At 41.7% G+C, this 22,722-nt stretch overlaps 1 protein-coding gene across 5 annotated transcripts in view; it reads right to left on the bottom strand.

The window, feature by feature from the left end:
- Positions 1-21,879, bottom strand: part of ADAMTS20 (ADAM metallopeptidase with thrombospondin type 1 motif 20) — a 75,726-nt gene extending 53,847 nt beyond the window's left edge. For 3 of the 5 annotated variants that reach the window (XM_060279614.1, XM_060279615.1, XM_035127996.2), the window contains exons 1-4: positions 21,758-21,879; positions 20,019-20,365; positions 5,394-5,559; positions 974-1,233 (exon numbers count right to left, since the gene is read on the bottom strand). In XM_060279614.1, the coding sequence (XP_060135597.1) occupies positions 974-1,233; positions 5,394-5,559; positions 20,019-20,365; positions 21,758-21,848 (864 nt within the window). In that variant the 5' untranslated portion in view covers positions 21,849-21,879. Of the gene's footprint in view, positions 1-973; positions 1,234-5,393; positions 5,560-14,670; positions 14,776-20,018; positions 20,366-21,757 lie in introns of those variants that run through there. The other 2 variants (XM_060279616.1, XM_060279617.1) reach the window with 2 other exon arrangements.
- Between the last annotated feature and the right edge of the window lie 843 nt (positions 21,880-22,722).

Genomic DNA, 22,722 nt, shown 5'->3' on the forward strand with positions numbered 1-22,722 from the left:
GAAACGTCCACTCCCAGATTCTGCAAGTGACTAGGAGGTCATGTTTTCTGCTATCTCTGCACTGTAAATACTATGCACAATAAAACCTTTAAAGACAAGCACGGACTTGGGCGTCCTTACTCGAGAGTAGCCGCAACAACACCATTACATTGACATTATATGTATTCACAGCATTATTTGTGGATATCTGTGGCTCAACACTCCACTGTCATAATTTTTAGAACCAAATTCATTGTGAAAAAGAATTTGTCACTGGATACAGCCAACCAAGTAATATGGGCCTGGATCCAAAGAGCTGCCTGGCCTCATGCCAGGTTACTATGCTAGCCCAAACGAATGGTTTTTTTTCCTTCCTTGAATATCCATATGATTCCCTCTAAAAGCAAAATGTGTAACCCTATGCCAATCAGCTTGGAAGCAAAACCGGACATTCACAAACAAGGTATTTTCTGCATTCACAGGGGAACCCTGAGGTATGCAGAAGCCTACTTCTTTCCTCTCTATAACCCCCTCCTGCAAAAGAGTGTCAAATTTTCTCCAAATTAAAAAATGTTTGCATTATGGAATCCTGGCAGCAAGAGGCTGGAGTGCAGGTGCAAATCTTCTGCTCTGTAACTGTGAAATCCCCTATCTCACAAGGCTGTTCAAGCTGGGGGGCATCTTTGGCTAATTCTTCAACTCAGGAGAGGAGACCTGGAGGAAGACCTGGGAAATTGCACTCATAGGCTCATTGATACACTGCAACATGTCATCAGGTAGGGAAAGGTTACCATTTGGGGGGGGGGGACACAAAAAGCCTTTGATCACAATCCTGGAGGTTGCAGTCAAAATGGTACGTTGCTTAAAACAATGACGGGAAGCCAGGAACAGTTGTCTGGGCTCTATTTTGGTCCCTCCAGGCTGACAGGGATACAACATTAATTCTCCTCAAGTACCTGTTGGAATACATCTATAATAATATAGGCTTACTTACTATTGACATTAGCGTTAATACATAGTGCTGCAAGTTCCGTCCATGGTGCTGAACCATTCTGGCATCAGCCGTAACCATCACCTCTACGTATCTTGGATAGGAAAGGAAACGTTTCCTCCGGGAATGTGGATTGTTTCTATCACTCTCGACAGAAAGGTTTTTAGAAGCATATTCTACAACTGTGTGCTCCTGAAGTACATTTATGTCTTTCATTAAGCTGCTCTCATATGGAAATAGTAAAGTGCTTTTCTTTGGCTCTTCTGCAAAATAAAACGAACAATTACTATTGCACATACAATTTGCAAGGCTAACACCCTAATGCTAAACATATTTCTTGCAGTTCCCGTGCAGCTTAAAGGATCACACAGAAAGTGGAGGAATTGGCTTGAAGAATGAACATAAGTTTTTGTCTGTTTTGTCTGTTTTGACTTCAATTCCTCCCTCTGCTTGCTTTGTTTAGGTGTTCAACTCTGAATTCTGGCATGTGCTGAGTTCTCTGTTGCTTCACATGCACACTTCTCAGTCCCTATCTCTTTCAGGTCATTTTGAGGGATAGTTTTTATATATAAAAAAACAGCAATGGGATTTGCTTGCATACTTAAAGAGGACTCTTTGCACGCACAGGAACTCAGTTCTGCCCTTTTTGTTTTTCTTGCTTCGGGCACCATTGTACAAACAAGGGAACAGATAGAAAAGAAGATTGGAATGTTACCAATCAGCCCAAAAGAGAACAGAAACTAATCTATGCTCACTAGTCTATGTATGCCAATAAGCAGAGTCAGGCTAGCATAGAAATTCGTTTACATTCAATGTCATTACTACATTCAATAGCTAAAATTTCTGCTTGGGCTATTTAGGCAACACAAGCTCTTTCTCTGCCAGTCAATAATTGCCTACAGGCACCTTATAAAGATCCAGGACTCACGGGAACAAGGCCAACAATCCCCAGAACTGAAAAAGAAGCCTGAATCAGTCTTGCTCATATTCTTCATCCCATTCCAAACAAAGATGGGGATGCTGAATACCAAAAGAAAAGATGTCCTAAACTTGCTAGTTTGCCTGAAGGCTTGCCTATAACGCTCTACTTCTGTTGTTCTCAGTGGATAAAGCAACTCTGAAACTTGGCATTTGCTACATAACACATGCACAATAAGAACAAAAGTGTTATTCCAAAACCCACTGGTTAGAAATCCAGACACCATATGGCAACACCTGTGTGTGGAGAGAGCAACCCTTAAACAGGCCTCTTCAGTGCTGGCTGTTATCCAGTACATAGTGTGCCTCTTCAAGTATGTAATGCTTATGGAATATTGTCTACCACCTTTCTTTTTTCCAGGTTTCAATTTCCCCCAAAACAAACTTTAACAAGAGTACCCCTCTTGGTGCTATTGTACTCACTACCAATGTTTTATGTACTGTGAATCTTTCTCTGATAAGTTCAATGGCTTAGCAAAAAGGTTTCATTTCACAGAACAAGAGGTTTAGAAGATACAACCCATTTATAAACGATGTGGAGTTATCAATCACAGCTTTAGGGAACAAAAAAAAATGGTTGAGATGCAGTGATATAAAAACAACTGGCCAATGAAATTAAAGATACACAAAATTCAAACTACAGGAATGGCAGATTGATAAACTGTGAATTATAAAGTCATAAACTACAAGTATTACATACTTATAAAACTACAAGTATTACATACTTATAAAACTGCCTTCCTAGCTAGCTATATAGGGCAGTGGGGGCAGGGAGACTTTCCTAAAGAAATGGCAGTAATGCACAGTGATGAACATGGCTTTTTTTTAAGAATTACTCTTCAAAGAAGAAACAATTGCTCTCATATGAAACAGTGAAGAACTAACAACTCTGCCTAATCTACACATAAATACTTCAAAAAAATATACATGGGATTGTACCACACAGACCTTCCTAAGATGACACAATCTTCTTGCTAAACATACATTTCCCTACCTAGTTTTCCATGAATGAACACGTTAAATCTTAAGACTCAATTTGCAAAACTGGTATTACAGTGGTACCTCGGGTTAAGAACTTAATTCGTTCTGGAGGTCCATTCTTAACCTGAAACTGTTCTTAACCTGAGGCACCACTTTAGCTAACGGGGCCTGCCGCTGCGCCGCTGCCGTGCGATTTCTGTTCTCATCCTGAAGCAAAGTTCTTAATCCGAGGTACTATTTCTGGGTTAGCGGAGTCTGTAACCTGAAGCATCTGTAACCCAAGGTACCACTGTATATGTCTTGACCACCTATGATACCACTATATAAACAATAAAAATTCCCGTAGATGTCTACTCGCACTGTCTAAATCCCACAAAGTTCAATAGAACAGATTTCCAGTTACCATAAATGTGTATCAGATTGCAGCCATAATTTTTTAAACAGCTATACTGCAGGGTGGACACCAGGGGGTGACAAATGTAAAGGATAGAGAAGCAGATGTTGCTTTGATGCAGGTGGATAAGAGTGACACCACAAACAGAAGGGGGTGCCATTGATTTGATTTAATGCAATCTGAGTCTGAAAAAATCTCAATAGGCTACATAATGTACAGCCCTTGAAAACCCTGGTAAGCTCTTGTACGACTCCTGCTTTGTCTGAAGAGAGATAAACCAAGACCCTGAATTAAGATGCTTACCTAATCTTAGGCTTAGGTCTGCATAAATGCCCAGAATTTGTTATGCGTTATTTTGAACTCAATAGTTGTGATTTTGTGGGATTTGGATTTTTCCATTTTCAAGCACCAGGGTGGGTAAACAATGGAGAAGTGATTTGAGGAAGCAATGGAAAAGTCTGACTGGCGGGTGATGTTGGGAGGTAGCGTTGGCGTATAGTTATGTTGGACACAGAAACTCCACTCCCTGTACAATGCCGCCTCTTTCCCTAACCATAAGAGGAATCGCGGTATACAAGAAATGCCTTTTTTAACAAAATGCACTGAACAGTAAGATCCTCACAATTATTTCCTATGTATCAAATTAAGGAACAATTCCGCACATGTGGAATTGCGGAAAATTGCCAATCTTGCTTCATCAAACCAGAATTAAAAGGTTAACATATATCCTAAAGCATGCTGCCTTCATTTCTCTCTACCGCCCTACTTCACAAAATACTGTTTAAGAGGCATTCTGCATTATTCGCAATTGTCAGAATATTCTAAATCTGTATGCAAGCCCTAGGCTGAGCACTTGGCAATGGTGCCAACTCTCAAAAATGCATGTGATCTAGTTACGAGAAATGCTGCTCAGAGAACTTATGTTAAAACAACAGCATGTATCTACCATTTTTGCTGTTTCCAAACTTATAAACATAAACCTTTTCCTTCAAAAAGCAAACAAACGCTTATCCATTTTTAATAACAGTCCGAGGTTATCTAATTGAAAATCATACAAATTTCTGCTACACAGGAATTAGTGGAAATGCTAGGTCCAATTCCTGGAAAAGGAATGGACACTGTTCAGTAGCCAACCAAACATGGCAGGGGGGGGGAGAGTATTTTGGCATTATCTAATGCCTGATCAGCCAAGTGTCACGACACACCTCCAGACTGCAAAGCCTTTTAATGAAAGGAAGCCATGTAAAACTAAATGAAGGAAGAAAATGGCCTGTTCACATCTTCCAATTAAATTTCTAAAGCTAAACAAGAACTTTATCCAACCTGATTCTGCAATCAAACCCTGCTTGGTATTCCCCATACATGCACCATTCTCATCTGGAACTAAGATACACAATACAATTTTAAAAAACAGCTCTAGTCCAATCACACCAAAGGACACTGCAGCCTTTAAGACGGAGCATCTAATAAAGAACATGCTCGCTAGGTCTCTTGAGTACAGATCAGAGTAGCTGTATTTTATTAACCGGCCAACCTTTCTTAGATGCCAGCACTAGCAGATCATGTCACTTCAGCACAGATACTGAGAGGACAGCTACACTGCAGACTTCAACTAGTTTAAGTCTTTCCCTGTTCCACAGGAAATGGGAAGTGCAGTTTTGTGGAAAAAAAGCTGAGGCTCTCTAACATAATTCTCAGTCTGACACCAATTCCCAGAATTCTATGTGGTAACAAGTTTGTTAAATGTGAATTCAGTGCTTAGATACACCCTTCATCTTCAACAATCATGTACAGCAGGTATAGGGAACCTTTGACCCTCCAGTTGTTGCTGAACTACAACTCCCATCAGCCCCTGTAAGCATGACCAACGGCCAGCAATGGTGCCAGCGGCAACTAGCATCTGCAGGGCTAAAGGTTCCCCACACCTGACTTGCAGCATCTTACCCAACACCACCAACATGATAGAGAAACACAAGAGAAATATCTTGATGAAGACTATTCAACAAACCACTGATGATTCTAACAAGAGAATAAATATATTGTCCATCACTGTTTAAGATTTAGTTGTACCTGAAGTTTCACAAGGTTTATAGGAATTCTGATAAGAATCTTTCTTAAATTCTTCATGTTTATAGATTAGATGTGGTTTATTATGGTCATCTTCTTGTTCATCTTCAGCTGCTGTCATCAAAGGTTCCAAAAAGTATTCACCATCATGGGACTTAAATGTGCCCATCTGAAAATGAAAGAGAATGTGTCACTGGAGACGTTGCAGCAACCCAAATGTGAGTAGGATAATGCCTTTTTAAAAGTAATCACAGTTGCATTATTTATTATATGAATTAATGGTCCTTAAACCTCACAGGCAAAACTGGGATTTCAAGCTTTTTGATGACGCTGAAACACTGATGTTGCAATCCTATATGCACTTACCTGGGAGTATGTCAGAATAAACAATATAGGGTTGCCATATTTCAAAAAGTGAAAATCCAGACACAAAAGGCTTTTGGGGGGAATCTAAATAAAAAAGGAGATGTTTTTGAGCTATTTGGGGACAAATTCACACTGACCTCCAGGGATTTATCCTGGAGTTGATTTATCCTGGGTTGGTATGCATTTATCGTACCAAAACCAACCCAGGCTTCCCCAGCTGCTTTGATGACTCTAGATAACATCAGGTCAATCGCACATCCCTGGCAGCGACACATTCAAATGTCTGCCCTATCAAATTTTGATGGTACATAACTTTTTATTGGGGTCCCTTGACTTTATTGTGATAAACTCCAAGTCTCTTTTCCTCTCAGTGATCAAGCGAGCATCCATAAAGGTGGCTGTGGTGATGGCAGGTGTGGCACGCAGGCTAACACTCTATCCGATGCTCTACATAGCAACATTATGTATTTCTAATGATGTTGTACCATGCCTTTTTATTAGAAGTGGAAGGTTTACTTGGTTTTCCTAAAGTCAATTCGTAACTTCCATAATTTCCATCTTGGGCATCAGGTATTTGTTCTTTTATTTTCATCAGCAGAGAAAATTATTTCATTTGATGGTATGGAAGCGTCGTATTTACTTCTTTGCTTATATCCAGCAAGGCTTCTTCTCTTGCCTTCTTTCTGCTTTTCTACTTTTTGACTTGTCTGTTATTTTCCCAAGCAAGAGGATATCCCACTGAGTCCAATTCTTCAGCCTTAATTCTTCCAAGAACTTGGAAAACTGCAGTTTATGTAACAGCAACTGCTGGCTGCTCATTTTGTAATACTGTGAGATTTATGTGAAATAAAACTCAGAAAAGTAGCTATGGCAGGCTGCCATGGGTTTTGGTAGACTTGGGCCTCTAAGGACAGCTGTAAGTAATTGAAAGAAGGCTCTTGGGGAATTGTCAGTCACTGTATAATGAGCCCCAGGTGAGAGGAAGATGGGGCTGATTAACAATAACAAATCTTCAGCCAGAGCAAACTTGAAGAGGATGTTAGAGAGTCTGGTGGTCTCTGATCAGGATTATTGAACAAAAATATAAAGCTGAAGAAAGGGTTGTCCAGTAATGAAATATTATTCTGGAACCAAGAACTGGAAAATTAATGCATTCAGAGAATCAGGAAGCATTTTGAAGGTTATAAATCCAAGTGTATGAACTTATGGGTAAAGGTTTTCCTTTGAAAAGATGTACTTCAGTGAGGGGTGGATCTACACACGGCGGGAAAACCACTATAAATAAGCTATAATTTAAATCGTTATAACAAAAGAAAAAAACCCACTATGTAAAATTACATAGAAGGGTTTTGTGCTCTACAGCGCTATCTGGTGTAGCTATCTGCTTATAACACATCTGAAATGCTGTTTTTTGACTAATGTAGCTGAGTCCGAGAGGATGGTTCAGTGCTGATAAAATGAGGTCACCCCTCCGAGGTGCATCTTGCTCTAACTTTGCTCTTTCTTTGCTAACAGGTGAAAATACAAAGGGATAAAGTGCATTAGGTACCGATAGCACCTTCTGTCGCACTGTCTTGATTTCTGATTTTGTTGCTGCAGTTTTATCGCAGATGTTTACTGTAAATTGTTTCTTGATGATGTTGATTTTTGTTTATCTGGTTGTTGTATTATTGCATTTGTATTTTACACCCTGGAAACATTGGATGAAGAACAGACTATAAATGCTTGCAATAAATAATACGTTAGTTTTGGCCATCCAATATCTTCAGCATGACATTTCTACAATTAAAACATTATAACCAGTGAACATAAACAAGTTCCAAGTTCATGTAACTCTAAACATGATGAAGAGATGAACAGCTATTTCAGATAAAGTGTTTTGTCATCATCTACGCAGGCCAAGAGCGTTTGCTCAAGATGGCACACACACACACACAACTGGCAAGTCTGCAGCAGGGGAACTATGACATCCCAATTCAGACATAATGACAAAAAAACTGACACTAATTTTGAAATGGCTTTATTATGGATTATATGAAGACAGGAAAAACATCTTCGAACGGCTAAAGAATATTTGTAGAAAGATGGTTACACACTTCTGCACTAGCACATGCACAAATAAACATACACTTGCATAAACTATCTTGCTATTTTCAAAATAAATATCCCAGGTATGCACAAGGGCAAGGTGGAGATGCCTACTTTATTGACTGATCCATTTAAGAATGGAACAAAATGGACAAGTTATCTCTGTTTCTTTCCAGAATGAGGCAAAAGAAAAACTCCTGCATTCTTCTTCCCCATACAAACAAGATATATCTTTTTCTATCCGCTTTTAGCAGCAACTCTTTTAAATAGGTTCTGGATTTTGGTGAATTATGACTCAATACACTCTGGCCCACACAGCTGCTTATGCAGCCAGGTTCTCTCATCAGAAAACATTAATAAACCAACCTTTGTTCATGTCCCCTAGAAACTCCCATCCCTGACTGACACAGCCCACTAGGACATGCATGGGAATCAGCGGAGAGAGAAAAGGCAGGATCAGATTAATAAAAGCTATGGTGACCTTGCAAGAACCCACATGGCAAGTGAGCGGAGGTCTCAATTTGCCTATTGAGTGAGGACCAAGGGTTTCTTACCCCTGCTGTTTATAAAGAATTATACATGATGGGGCAGGGAGGCTGTTTTTCTAAATGCATTCACTTCAAATAGAATTTTAATATCACTGGACTATGTGATAAAACGGTGAATGCAATATGCTGTAAACAAAAGCACATAACAAACAAGCTTAGCACTCCAGGATAAATCATCAGTTGAATTGTGTCAAATACTCCTTTATAGATCAACAGACCACAACTCTATCAAAGGCTGCTTTAAAGCCCACTCACTACATAGCCATGAGGTCAAATTCTGCCTTTCCATCTACAAGTTTAAACCTCTTTTACTTCAATAGGAATTGTACATGCATGAAGAGGACAAAAGCCCTTTCATTTGTGCATACTAAATGATAGAATGCATACTGGAAGGATCTTCTCAGTCTCCAAGTTAAAGAGCGTTAGAAATGGTATGTTGAAAACATTTTACAGTTTGGCAATATGGTGTGCTGACTCTGAAAACAGTAACCTGTGCTCATGCTTAACAAAAACAATATTAAACACACACACAAAAGGAAACATAGAGGCAATCAACTAAAACCTGTTGCCAGTAGTGGTTTAATCAATAGTTCCCTCGCTTGATCATATTGTCTGCAATGCAATAAAATTTGCCTCATGCAGTCGATATCCTGAGAGCACACACAGATCCTATTTTGAGAAGGGATACCTCTCAGTCTGCCATTTAACACTTCTGATGGAAATACATTTAATCTGGCTTTGTTGAAAAGACACTGGTATGTTGGTACAGACAAAATTTTAAGATATGCAGGTGTCTGAAAATCAAACCCATAGTGGATTCCTACTGCTAATGGACCACAGATAACATGAGATTGAGATTGGAGATCACTATGTGATATGTCCCAGAGCCTTTGCCTCAGAGATTCAAGGGCAGTATCATAGCCCAGATGGTACAGAAGAGAAGGTGGCATACCAATCGAAGTGGCTTTTCTAACCATAATTTTCATCCATGAGCTGGTAAACTCCTCGTTGTTTAGGTACGGAAGTAACCCCTTCACTAGGCCAAAGACTGAGATCTTGAGCCAGTATCTCAGGGCAGCCCACCATGCTGTAGTTGATAAAGGACATTCACCTGTTTCTAAAAATAGTATTGCATTTGGAACACAATTTGGAACTTGTAGCAGGGACCAGAGAAACTTTGCCTGGAAACCATCGAACCTGGAGAATGAGCCATTGAACCAGATGTTTGAGATGTAGAGGAGTTGAGAGACAGATTTTGCATTAAATACCTTAATGGCTGGTGGAACATAATGGCCTCCCCTTGTATAAAAGAATCAAAGTATAGCCAGTTTGCTTACCTCCGCCTTTTGATAGGCTGTCTTCCAATGATGTTTCCAGGACTTGGAATGATGGAATAGAAGCCCTAGGTACCGGAAGAATTTGGTCTGCTCTAGTTTGTGACCACCCAGTACCCATTTACTCGGGGAGAATCTCTTCTCAAACACCAGGACTTTTGATTTTTCATAATTGATGGATAACCCATTACCAGAGCAGTAGTCTGAGAATTTCCTTAGTTGGTAGTTCAGGCCAGGTCTGGTTTGGGAGAGGATGGCCGCGTCATCTGCATACAACAACTTTCTCGTCCCTATTTTTGGAAGATGGCCATCAGGGTCCATTAAATTTGCCTCTAAGTCATTCAGAAACAAACTGAACAAAGTAGGGGCCAAAATACACCCCTGTCTCACTCCCCTGTCCATCTCAATACCGTCCGAGAGCTGGCCCTGCAACCCACAAATTGCTTCCACAATACAGGGCATTCATAAGATGAGCCTAGGGCTTGCTGATCAGAAGGTCGGCGGTTCGAATCCCTGTGACGGGGTGAGCTCCCGTTGCTCGGTCCCAGCTCCTGCCAACCTAGCAGTTCGAAAGCACGTCAAAATGCAAGTAGATAAATAGGAACCGCTACAGCGGGAAGGTAAACGGCGTTTCCATGTGCTGCTCTGGTTTGCCAGAAGCGGCTTTGTCATGCTGGCCACATGACCTGGAAGCTATACGCCGGCTCCCTTGGCCAATAATGCGAGATGAGCGCGCAACCCCAGAGTCGGTCACGACTGGACCTATTGGTCAGGGGTCCCTTTACCTTTACCTTTTACTACGGTAGATGTAATTTGGCAGGCAGGTCCCATAATAGGATCAACGCATATATACAAGAGTGCAGGGCTTTCTGGTGCCAAATCATTATGCTTTTGCAAAATGAGTGTGCAATTTTGTGCATGTACTCATGTATATAATAATACTGTTAGCCTTATAACTTTACTATCTGTTAATATAATCAGTTCAAAATTCTATGAATGAAAAGACTGAATAGATCCTTTGGAATGAATGTGAGCTCTTTAAATATTACCAAAAGAGGAACAGTTGCTGAAGGCTATCTTAAATAAACAAGACTTAAAACAGGAGAATACAAAATGGCAGAAGAACGTCACATTTCAGGACAGTTTTACTTGTTTGCCTAGGGAAGGGGTGGCGAACTTCTTGTCTATGAGCCAAATGTAGCTGGGCATGGGACCCTAATAGACCCATGAGGTCATTTCCCCAAAGCCACTTTCACCTACACCCAAAAAGTGATGACGGGGCAGCTTCAGCTTGGACGAAAATGATTTTCAATCTGGTTTCAAGTCTGGTTTGGGGTACTCACACTGCTTGGTGACCTGTGCTGGGAGAGGAACAGGCAATAAAAATGTTGATCCTCTTTGACATCTTGACTTTTGACACCATCTACCACACTGGGGCTACTGCCAAAGGGGGTACACAAAACTCTTAAATAAATAACTAAATTTATTTGGTAAGTCTTTCTTCCACTTCTTGCTTTCTTGATGACTCATATACTCACATCAGTCAAATTGTACGTATCTTGTCATGCATATATTCCCAGGTCACATAGAGAAGCCTCATCCCCAGACACTTCACAACTTACTACCAAGAGCTTCATTGGTTTAACTAGTTCCCAGTATGCCCAGTAATACTGGTATTCTTACTGTATAGCTGTCAACTTCCGGATTGGAAAATAAGGAAGTCGCTTCTGTGCATGTCCGGTGCCGGCTCTACCCGATTTCCGGTGCCCACAGCGGCACCAGAAATCCATTTTCAGCTGTTATCCCGAATTGCAAAATATCCTGTAAATCCCCTGGACTTAAAAGAAAGCAGCTCCTGCCGGCCAGGGAGGCTCCTCAGCTGCATAAATGTCCCGGCTGATCACTCACTTGCTGAGTGGTGCCGGAAATCGCCTCTGTGCATGTCCAGACATGCACAGAAGCGACTTCCTGTGCCGGGGGGCTGCCCGTGTCCACATGTCTGGGCACCAGAAATCACAGAGGTGATTTCCGGCAGCACTCAGCAAGTGAGTGAGCAGCCAGCCGGGAGCCGGGACATTTACACAGCTGAGGAGCCTCCCTGGCCGGCAGGAGCTGTTTTCTTAAAAATCCGGGGGATTTACGGGATATTTTGCAATTCGGGATAACAGCGGGAAACGGATTTAAATGTGGTTTCCCGCGAAAAATGGGAGGGTTGACAGCTATGTCTTACTGCCTTGCAATGCATGTCATGGAGGCTTAGACCAGTCAATAAGCTACATAAGAAATGTACCATCTCTCCTCAACAATATCAAAACAGCAACAGGAAAATCCTGAGTCCGCTCAGATACCGCAAAGTTCAGTGCCACCTAGGGACATATAATTACATTATTTACTAAGTATACCCCTAAACTATTACTATATAATTGGTTCTTTATGTAAGCACCAGTTAGGCACAATCACTAACTGAAATACTAAAGGACAAGCAAATTGTTACCCACATATATTCATGTAAAATTATTACATCAACTAGTTTGTTACAGCAGCTTTCTGTCTACAACTACTACTACTTTAATTAAGTCTCAAATAACTCAAACACTAATTCTACTGTATAAAGTGAAAATAGGTATGTAGTTTGTTACATTATAGTGTGCATTATCTAATACTGTTGTGGCTAACAGCTTCAACAACAAAAGTTGTGAAGTTGAAAGCAACTTCACAAACAATCTTTAAAGCAATTCCTAGTACTTTGAGGGGGTTTTGCAATCAAGCGGTTATAAAATTCTGATTCACTGCCCGCCAATTCAAAACTGAAACAAAATACCGGTAAACAAAAGGATTCAAGCAAAACATACCATGCAGTAAAGATTATTGTGAAAATGTTTGTAAAATTCTTAATTCTAGAGCAATAATTGTGTTCTAGCAAAAACAGCGAAGAGTTTTATGCTGTCTTAAAGACTAACAGCTTTATTGGGGTATAAGCTTTCATGGACGAAAACCCACCCACTTCATCGTAATGTGTTATCCTTATCTACAGAAAAAAGTCAGTCACAGGTATTCTTTTTCTCATTTAATACAAATATGGAGTTCATCACTGGAGTAATTCCCACCAGTGCCTTTATTCTTATTATTTGATAAAATAACTGCTAATACTTCAGAAAAAAAGAACACCCAGTTGCAGCCAGTCATGTGTAGCAGAAAATTTCCCAATGCTTTTTTCCCCCAAGGTAAATTCTCCATTTTTGAAGTTCCGCAGTAACAATGAATGGGTACGAATTGCAAACAAATATTATGCAATATGGTTAGTTACAAAGTAGTTAGCTTTGTTTATGAAATACAAGTAAAACAAACATGCTGAAATACATAACCTTCTAGGGTCTCAGAACTTTTTCCAATGCAAACTGAAAATCTACAATACAAATTTACTTAGGAAAAATTTCTAATTCAAAATTATGGACACAGCTGAAAATTGCAATGATTACTAACAATGTGATCCTGACCTATGGTATCACAAACACCATTTAGACATCAATCTTGAGCCCTAACATTTTCTGTAATGGAGAACTACAAAGACACCACAGAACAAAACCTCCTAGCAACCCCCCCCCAAAGAAAAACAATAAATATTGCATCTTTTACTAAAGTGGCACCTCCTAGATTTTAAATTATGAAGCCACATCACTGAAAATGTGTTTTCTTGTAGAAAAGTAACTCAGTCATCAAACTCTGATCAATGCTGAAGATTGTATACTCACTGCTGAAGATTGTATGCTCACTTGCTTTTCATGAAGATTGTTTAATAAATAAAGAAATAAATAACTCATACTGTTTTGTCAAAATTGGACAGAATCACAACTGCTGTGGGAGAAATATCCAACTTTCGACGCGGACATGCCACAAATACTATGCCACCTGATTCTAATACCACATTTTCCACCTACTAGATTGTCTGAGGGCATTTTCAGTAGGGCTGTGTCATTTCTATGTTTAGAACATGATCTTACAGGCATCTAGCAGACTACGAGTATTAAATATTTAGCAACAGCAGCAGTAGTGGTAGTAGCACTATAGTCATTTTGACACTATATAACAAAATGGATCATTTGCCATGCAGTAACCCTTCCTTAAGGTTTGCAGAGTATATCACAAGGACACAAATGAGACCCAGACCTATACAGATCAACCTATGGGTTTTACAAAGGGTGGACCCATAGCGCACAAGGCCCATGTCTTTTTCTGAGTGAACCAAGTGTTTCTGGGTGAATTTTGGAGGATATAAATTGGGGGGAATAAATTGAAGATGGCTTTTCCTAGATGATTTGGGAGTGATGGTGAAGTGTTAGACAAATGGAATTAGAGTTATTTGGAGCAAGACCTGTGAGGAAATTAGTTTTGGGTAAATGAATTAAAAGATGAACGGATTTCAGGTAATCTAGGGTGGGATGCAAATGAACTTACTCTGAATTAACTAAATATATAGGGGTTATCCTGATCGAAAATTAGTGGGCTTGCCTTCTGTAACATTTAAATTATACACAAAATTTGCATCCACAGATATAACTTGGCATATGCAGATATTATGCAGATTTGTGTCTATGGGTCTGTGCCCTGTATCTTTCAAGCAACCAGCTTGACATGGACTGCTGATATCTTAACCACACATAGCAGAATTAGATCCACAACATCTGGAACTATGGAAAAGTGAGGCAATATTTGACCATAAAACTGTTTTAATTACAGGTAGACGATTCACCAAATTTCTTGTGTCTGCCAAGGGTAACACCAGATTCCCCAATAATGCCTTTTACATTAGAAAAGGACTGTTTCCCCCACTTTAAATAGTGATTGTTGAAGAAAGACTGTATTGTGGTCAATTGTATACTTCACCCTGCATTTCTTAACAGACTTTGGTGACAACTAAGTTCAATAAGAATTAATATATTTTACCTCTTTGTTTCCTCTCTGGACTATGTTTAAGAGGCCATTTTGATCCACCTGCAGCCACTGAAATCCTCAGCAGACCTGGTTGCCCATTTCTGCAGGAAGCTAAAACTGACCAATGAAGTGAAAGTAAAAGAAAAATATAGAACTTAGAAAAATGTAGTGAGTTTGTGGCGTCTAGAATGAATTCTAAATTATGTCTGCCTGCCTGCAAATGATCAGACACTCTATACCTCAATGTGCTATTGCACATAACTCCTGTGTCCTTTGGTTACAGCACTGATACATATTTCCATTTTTCCTCTTAGCTCCCTTCTCAGTCATTCCCTTCTAACATCTGCTTGCCAGAAAGTATGCACATTGCATGACTGAATCACATCTTTAAGAAATGTTTCTAGTTAGCCCACAGCATTTATTCAAGAAGTACTTATCATATGCTTAAGACCCTTTCAGTGTGTGTGTGTGAGAGAGAGAGAGATCAAAAACACTTCCATGGTCTCCCTCAGGACTCTCCTTCCTTGGAGGTTTTTAAGCAGAGGTGGGATGGCCATCTGTCATGGATGCTGTAGCTGAGATTCCTGCAATACAGAGGTCCCTTCCAACTCTACAATTCTATGATTCTACGGTATGAAGAAAATGTTATATACGATGGTATGTTTACACCTGGCAACCTATACATAGATTTTCATTAGATGTGCTTTCCACAGAGGAATTTTGTCATACCTAAAGCAGTGCTTGTAGAAGTGGCCTCTTAACAGTACACCCCTAAACATGACTACTGTACTCAGAAGTAAATGATATTTTGTTAAAAGGGGCTCACTCCCAGATAAGTGCATGTAATGTTGCACACTGGAACCCATAGTGAACAGTAATGAATGTATCTCATTTATTTAAGTTTTAGGTACATATATTTGAGTGAAGGACTGCAGTCATGGTACCTAGACCTTCAGTCTTGCCACTGCTATAAACTATGTTTATTTAAACAGGCTTGGACAAATGCAGAATTCTGATAATATACTCTACTCAAATAACTATATATCATTCAGGCAGATTGCATGCATATTCAGAATATGTTTGAAATCTTAGCTTATGAACTTCTTGTAGGCTTTTTTAAGTCCTATTTTTTTCTTCCTCTGACATTTACAGTAACGATCCATTGCAGTTCCTCACAAATATGTGAAACTGTGTGACATAATTGTCACCAAATCAATCAAAGGAGCTTCTCATACTTCAACTGCAATAATGAAAAGAACTGTTCTCTAATGTATCAGGGTTTGGCACAAAACGAGGAAAGATTTTTTCACTTGGAATCATTTTTACACTGCTTATTATATATTTATTGATATTACTATAACTAGCCTTCTACAACATAAGATTGCATCCCCATAACTCCCCAAAAGATGATGCCACTTGATAATGACGCAACTTGGTTATTGATATTTTGAAGGATTTACAAATGCTGAAGACGTGGATTGGTTTGGATTTAATATCAAACTATGGTTTGGAGCTCTTGCAATCCTGGTTTGTCTGGCTTGGAAATACTTCCTCATTTGGTATGAAAACAGAATGCAGAACATTCATTAAGTAACAAAAGCATAAACATGGGTACTCACAGGAAGAGAGATAGGGTGGGAAAAGATATGTATTCCCTGCCCCAAATCAGTTAGAAGATCCTTCAAAAGCTTGGACCATTTCCGCTAAACATTTGGTGTTAAGTGCTGAACCAATTCAAGACTACCTTTGCCTGGAGGGTACCAGTAGATTGAGAGGCCTTTAGAGCAAATATGGGAAATGTGTGGTTCTCCAGATGTTGCTAGACTACAACTCGCATCACCTCTGGCCCTGGAGTGGGAATAGGCAATAAAGATATAGTTTGATTCCTCACAGCGAGGGTTAGAGTCCTGGCTGCCAAGGACCACACCTGTCCTAGGTTTTTCTTGCAGCTTGAAAGTATGCTGAGCAGCTTTCTGCTGCCTTGTGAAAGAAGAACAAGGGTGAGGGGGTGTGTGTGTGTCTGTCATAGGTAGAGGCCATTACCAACCCTTTAGCATTTCTCCCACCCCAATTTCTCAACTTCTGTATTAAGAAGCATGGAAGGGAGGTTACAAGTAGGTTGATAATAACAGATTTTCTGTGTAGCAGACCCAGGTTTGTCAAATAAAAAGGGTTTCTTCAGTCAAGTTCAAAGCAAGAACAAGCAAGCAATAGATCCCCTGAGTGAATAAGATGGAGAAATGCTATTGGGTGACAGAGAGAAGGCGGAGCTGCCTCTCTCTTTTCCCAAAATGAAATGGTAATGGTAATGATTATGTTATTTATATGCCACCCATCTATCTGGCTGAGTTGTCCCAGCCACTCTGGGAGGCTTATAACACATTATACTACAGAAAACATCAAACATTAAAAACTTCCCTATACAGGGCTGCTTTCAGATGTTTTATATAAGTCAGATAGTTGTTTATTTCCTTGACATCTGACGGGAGGGTATACCACAGAGTGGGCAAAACTACTGAGAAGGTCCTCAGCCTGGTTCCCTGTAACCTCATTTCACAATGAGGGAACTGCCAGAAAGCCCCCGGAGCTGGATCTCAGTGTCCAGGCTGAATGATGGAGGGTGGGGACGCTCCTTCAGGTATACAGGGCCGAAGCCCTTTGGGGCTTTAAAGGTCAGCAGCAACACTTGGAATTCTGCATGGAAATGTACTAGGAGTAATGGATGCTTTTGTTGAGATTCCTGCACTGCAGAGGATTGGACTAGAATGAGTCTCTGGGTCCCCTCCAACTCTACTGTATTAATTCTATGATTCTATTACAGTAAATCTATTTTTGTTTCCTGATAAGAGGCAACAGTGAAGCTAGAAGATACAACATTATTACATTTTAACGAGACTCTTGAGAGTCCCATGGACTGCAAGAAGATCAAACCTATCCATTCTGAAGGAAATCAGCCCTGAGTGCTCCCTGGAAGGACAGATCGTGAAGCTGAGGCTCCAATACTTTGGCCACCTCATGAGAAGAGAAGAATCCTTGGAAAAGACCCTGATGTTGGGAAAGATTGAGGGCACTAGGAGAAGGGGACGACAGAGGACAAGATGGTTGGACAGTGTTCTCGAAGCTACGAACATGAGTTTGACCAAACTGCGGGAAGCAGTGCAAGACAGGAGTGCCTGGCGTGCTATGGTCCATGGGGTCACAAAGAGTCGGACACGACTAAACGACTAAACAACAACAACACATTTTAACGAATACGACAAACTGAAACCACAACAGCAATACCCTATTTTGAAGTTACTGTATGCTCATAATGTATCTCTTAGTATGGAGGTTTGCCAAAACGAAATTGAGAAATGGGGGCTGCAATAGTTCTCAGGAAACAAACCAAAGTGGCAAGCCACAAACTTTCATGTCTTAAATATGCATAACTCTAGGTCGTGAAGGAAATGCCCTTCAGCAAAGGGCAGGAAGAGATACTAGAACTACTGAAACACATGTATAGATTAAGCACCAATTGCACCATCAATTCTACTTTCTAGGAAATAATAGTAAATAAAATAAAATAAAATCATAATGTGATTAATACCAATAATAAATAAAGGTTTTTTTTGTAAATAATATAAATACCATAGCTTTCAATAAAAGAGCCACATGGTTCTCAGGAAACAGTTAAAACACTAGAAAGCCAATCATTTCAACAGGAATTGCACATGATACAATCCAGTCACCCTTTGCATTTACCTCATCACTTTCCATGCATGGGGATTTCCTGCTTCTGACCCACCCCCTCTCAGCAGCCCTTTTATGGCCAAAAACTGCACTCACAGGACATTTACACATGCTCAATGGCATATGCTCAATGGACCTCAATGGACACATGCTCAATGGACCTTTCCATAACCCTCTGATTGCCTTAAGTACCATCGCAGCAAAACACAGCTGGAAGTCACAGTGGAAATGCCTTTGTAGGTTTAAATGGCTTGCAAAAAGTAGTCTATTTAACTCCATTTGTCCACATACCAGTAAAGTCTTATGTCAAAAAATGTACAACAGTTCAATACAGTGGTACCTCGGTTTATGAACACAATTGGTTCCGGAAGTCTGTTCATAAACTGAAGCGTTCATAAACTGAAGCGAACTTTCCCATTGAAAGTAATGGAAAGTGGATTAATCCGTTCCAGACGGTCCGCGGAGTAACCGTTCATAAACTGAAGCGAACTTTTCCATTGAAAGTAATGGAAAGTGGATTAATCCGTTCCAGACAGGTCCGTGAAGTACTTAAACTGAAGCGTTCATAAACTGAAACATGGGTGTAATTGGTTCCGGAAGTCTGTTCATAAACTGAAGCGTTCATAAACTGAAGCGAACTTTCCCATTAAAAGTAATGGAAAGTGAATTAATCCGTTCCAGATGGGTCCGCGGTGTTCATAAACCGAAAATTCATAAACCGAGGTGTTCATAAACCGAGGTTCCACTGTAGTTGGATCGCACATTCTTTTCAAGATTGCAGCACGCAAAGAGTTTCAGTCTTCAGATCTCAAACAAACTTTCCTTAAATAGAACTTAAAATTTTAGATAATCTGTTGACATTGCTAAAAGTAGATCTGGACATAAATTAAGTCATAGCTGGAAATATGAAACATGAAATTCAAAAGACCTGAGTTATTCCAGCAGCAGATGCTGAATCCACTTTTTTGACATGAATCTAGGCTCAGAAGGGCTAGCTGGCTGTAGAAAGTGCTCAAATATCACACCCAAAGACAATGCAGTAACTTTTTAGATAGCAGATAGCACATGGGACCTGAGAGTTCTGATTCCAAGCCCTAGCACAGGCTGTTGCATGGTCTTGGATACATCACTTCTCATCCTTAATTTCCAATCTGTAAAAAAAAAATGTGAATAAAGCCTTGCAATTTGCTAGTGGAGAGGAGCACTTCCCCTAGTGAGCAGGACGGACGAAACTTGAAACTTGAAATGAAGTGACACGCCGTGTATGCTGCAACAGTTCTTTATAATCCCTTCTGAGTTAAAGTGCCATTGGAAAAGGTATACTACTGAATTCCAGCATCATACTTTGGACAGAGACTGCCAGAATCCCAAACCTCAACACAGTTTTGTTGCATTTTACAAAGATCATGATGTCAGACAGAATGTCATTATGGTAAACGTAGATATTATATATAAATGCCATATATGTATCCTGAAGAATATCATCTCTATTTGAAGCCAACAGCACTTCAGAATCTCTTTCCTTTATGGTCAGCAACCCATAAAATCTCCACTTCAGCAGCCAGCTCTCCAACAAGTCAGCTCTCTCATTCAGACAAAACAAACTTGAATGAAAGAAACACAGTACTTACCAAGCCTCCACAAATGCTGAAGATTGCTGTGTGCATTTCCTGTGCATTAACATGCCCACGGTAGAAGCAGTGGCGCAAATCTGAGGGGGGCGGCCTTTCAGTGGCCCCCACATGTACTTCAATATAGCGAGGAGCGATGAAGCTGGTGTCAGCACTCAGATTCAGCTGGAATACCTGTCCATAGGCACTGAGGCGATAGTGAGTCCTGAAAGGGGTGGGTTCCACACCTGTCTCCATGCTCCTTTTCCTCCTTTTGAAGTGGTGAGTATGAGGAAAAGTTTCTCCAAATTCATTCACCCGCATAGGTGTCACTATTTCATAGGATGGCAGATGTTTCACCAAAGTCTCTGCAACAAAACAGCAAATGTACACACTTTGAATACGCTGCAGATTCCTGATACAGGCACGGGCCCCATCACAGTCTACTGCCTACCAGAGAAGGCTAGACTTTCTATTCTTTGGGGAAACCAGTGCATTATAATCTGCCCTTTTGAAAGCAGAGAGGTTGAACAAATAATCTGCACATGCACCAACTCGAGATAGGATTGGGGCAAAAGCCCTGGTCAAGCACTCTGCGATCCATTGCCGGTCAGTGTAGACCAGGCATGGCCAAATTTGGCCCTCCAGCTGTTTTGGGACTACAATTACCATCATCCCTGACCACTGGTCCTCTTAGCTAGGGATGATGGGAGTTGTAGTCCCCAAACAGCTGGAGGGCCAAGTTTGGCCATGCCTGGTGTAGATCGTAATAAGCAAAGTTGGCCCAATTGTCCGACTCAATCTTTCGGTTGTCATGGTTTGAAAAAGATGTACAAACACAAACAATGGCGCAATACATGCATCATCAATATACAAACAAAGGGCAAAAACAATGACTTTTGGTTCACTTATACCTGACCTTCCTAACAATACAATACAGGCTATTTTCTGACTATGCTCCTCCACACCATTTTAAAACTTGAATGATGATAATGTTAAGTCACCATAGGAATAAAACCAGTCCAAAATCCCAGGGCTCTTTCCAGCATTCATTGGGTGTTAACTGACTAAAATTTGCTCAGAGTACACATACTAAAAATTAACGAGCCTAAGTTAATCATGCCAATTCAGTGGGCTTACCCTGAGTAAAACTTACAGTAGCTAAGTAACAGTGAAAGTCTGACATATTCCAAAACACATCATATGATATAAAACTGAGAAAAAGTTATTTCCTCAGGCACTTATTAATTCCACCGTCCATGCAATAATAACATAAGGGCAGTGCGAACAGGCACTGCTCCTCTTTGCCCATTGAATAACTAACTCCAAACACAACCGCGGACAAATGTCTTTCTTATGGGTGCCTGAAATGTTTTTTTTTGCTCTGGCCTATCTGCCATAGTGTAACCATGTGCGAGGACTGGCAGAAAAGGCCTTCCAGGCGGGAGTGCACCTGAAAGAGACCAGTGCCCACTGCCCAGCCCCAACCGCGAACCCCGGGCTCTGCCTTCGCCTCAGCGCGCGCCGCGCGTTCTTCCCGCACGTGGGAAGCTCCTTCCCCACGCGCACGCGCGCTCGCCTCACGCCGCTGTCCCTCCTCCTCCGCCACCGCAGCGCCAAAGCCTCGGGTTCCTAGAAAGCGGCTGCTGGCGGAGAGGGGCGTGAGGCGAGTGGCCGGGGACCTCCGGGGCTTTTCGCGCGGGTGCCCGAGCCCGGGCAGGCACGCTCTTCACCCGGCCGGCTCTTTTTTCCCCTTTTACCTTGCTTGGGGTGCAGGCGGGCTTCCCACGTCCTGGCGACGAGCAGGGCGGCGAGGTACAGCAGCCGCGCCAACCCCTCCGGACCCCGCATGGTTCCGCCTGCCTCTCCCTCTCCAGGGAAACGCCTCCGGCGCCGCTCCTTGCTGCCTCAGCGGCGGCTGCTATTGCTACAGCCGCCCGCCGGCTGGGCCGACCTCGGACGGCGCGGGTCCCTCATGTTGCCGCGGCGCCCGCCCTGCGCCCGCCGCCGCGTCTCCTCTTCCTCCTCCTCCTCCGCCGCCTCTTCCTCTCCGCCCCGGCGTCCCCGCTCGCCTGGGACTTCTTCGCGAAAGGCAATGCTGCCGGCTCGGCGCGCCCCGCTGCTGCTGCCTCTTGCTGCCGCCGCCGCCGCCTCCCCTCCACGTTCGCTCCCTCCAGAGCTGCTGCTGCTGCCGCCGCCTCACTCTTTCCTGCCGCGCAAGGAGGAAAGGGTGCCAGCTTCGCGGACTCTCCGGCCACCCCGGGACCCCCGACATCAAAGACTCTGCCCGCCCCCTTGGGGCAGGGACCTGACCAGCGATTGGAGGAGTCGCGGCGGCGGCGCTACCGACTCGCTCGCGCTCAGCTCCCTCTCGCACACGGAGCAGGCTCGAGGTTGCGCGGTTGGCTTGCCGGAGGCGGATCGCGGAAAGAAACCGTCCCTGTAAAGCAAGGGCAGTCGGCGTGCGGTTATTTATTCCTGCTATAGGTAGCCTCAGGACAATAGAAAGGGACCCGTTGCAAAAATCTACCTAGAGAGTTCTGGGAAAGAAAGCACGAGAAATCGAATCCCAGTTGGGTTCTAGGCTTGCCATATTTCGAAAAGTTAAAAACCAGGGCACCACGAAAGTTTTTAGGAAGAATATCCCGAAATTGTTGAACTCTTTTTTTAAAAAAAGAAATTGTTGAGCTTTTTAAAAGGGAAAGACATGAAAAAAACCCCATGA

Source organism: Zootoca vivipara, chromosome 10, assembly GCF_963506605.1.
Source record: "Zootoca vivipara chromosome 10, rZooViv1.1, whole genome shotgun sequence".
Taxonomy (NCBI): domain Eukaryota; kingdom Metazoa; phylum Chordata; class Lepidosauria; order Squamata; family Lacertidae; genus Zootoca; species Zootoca vivipara.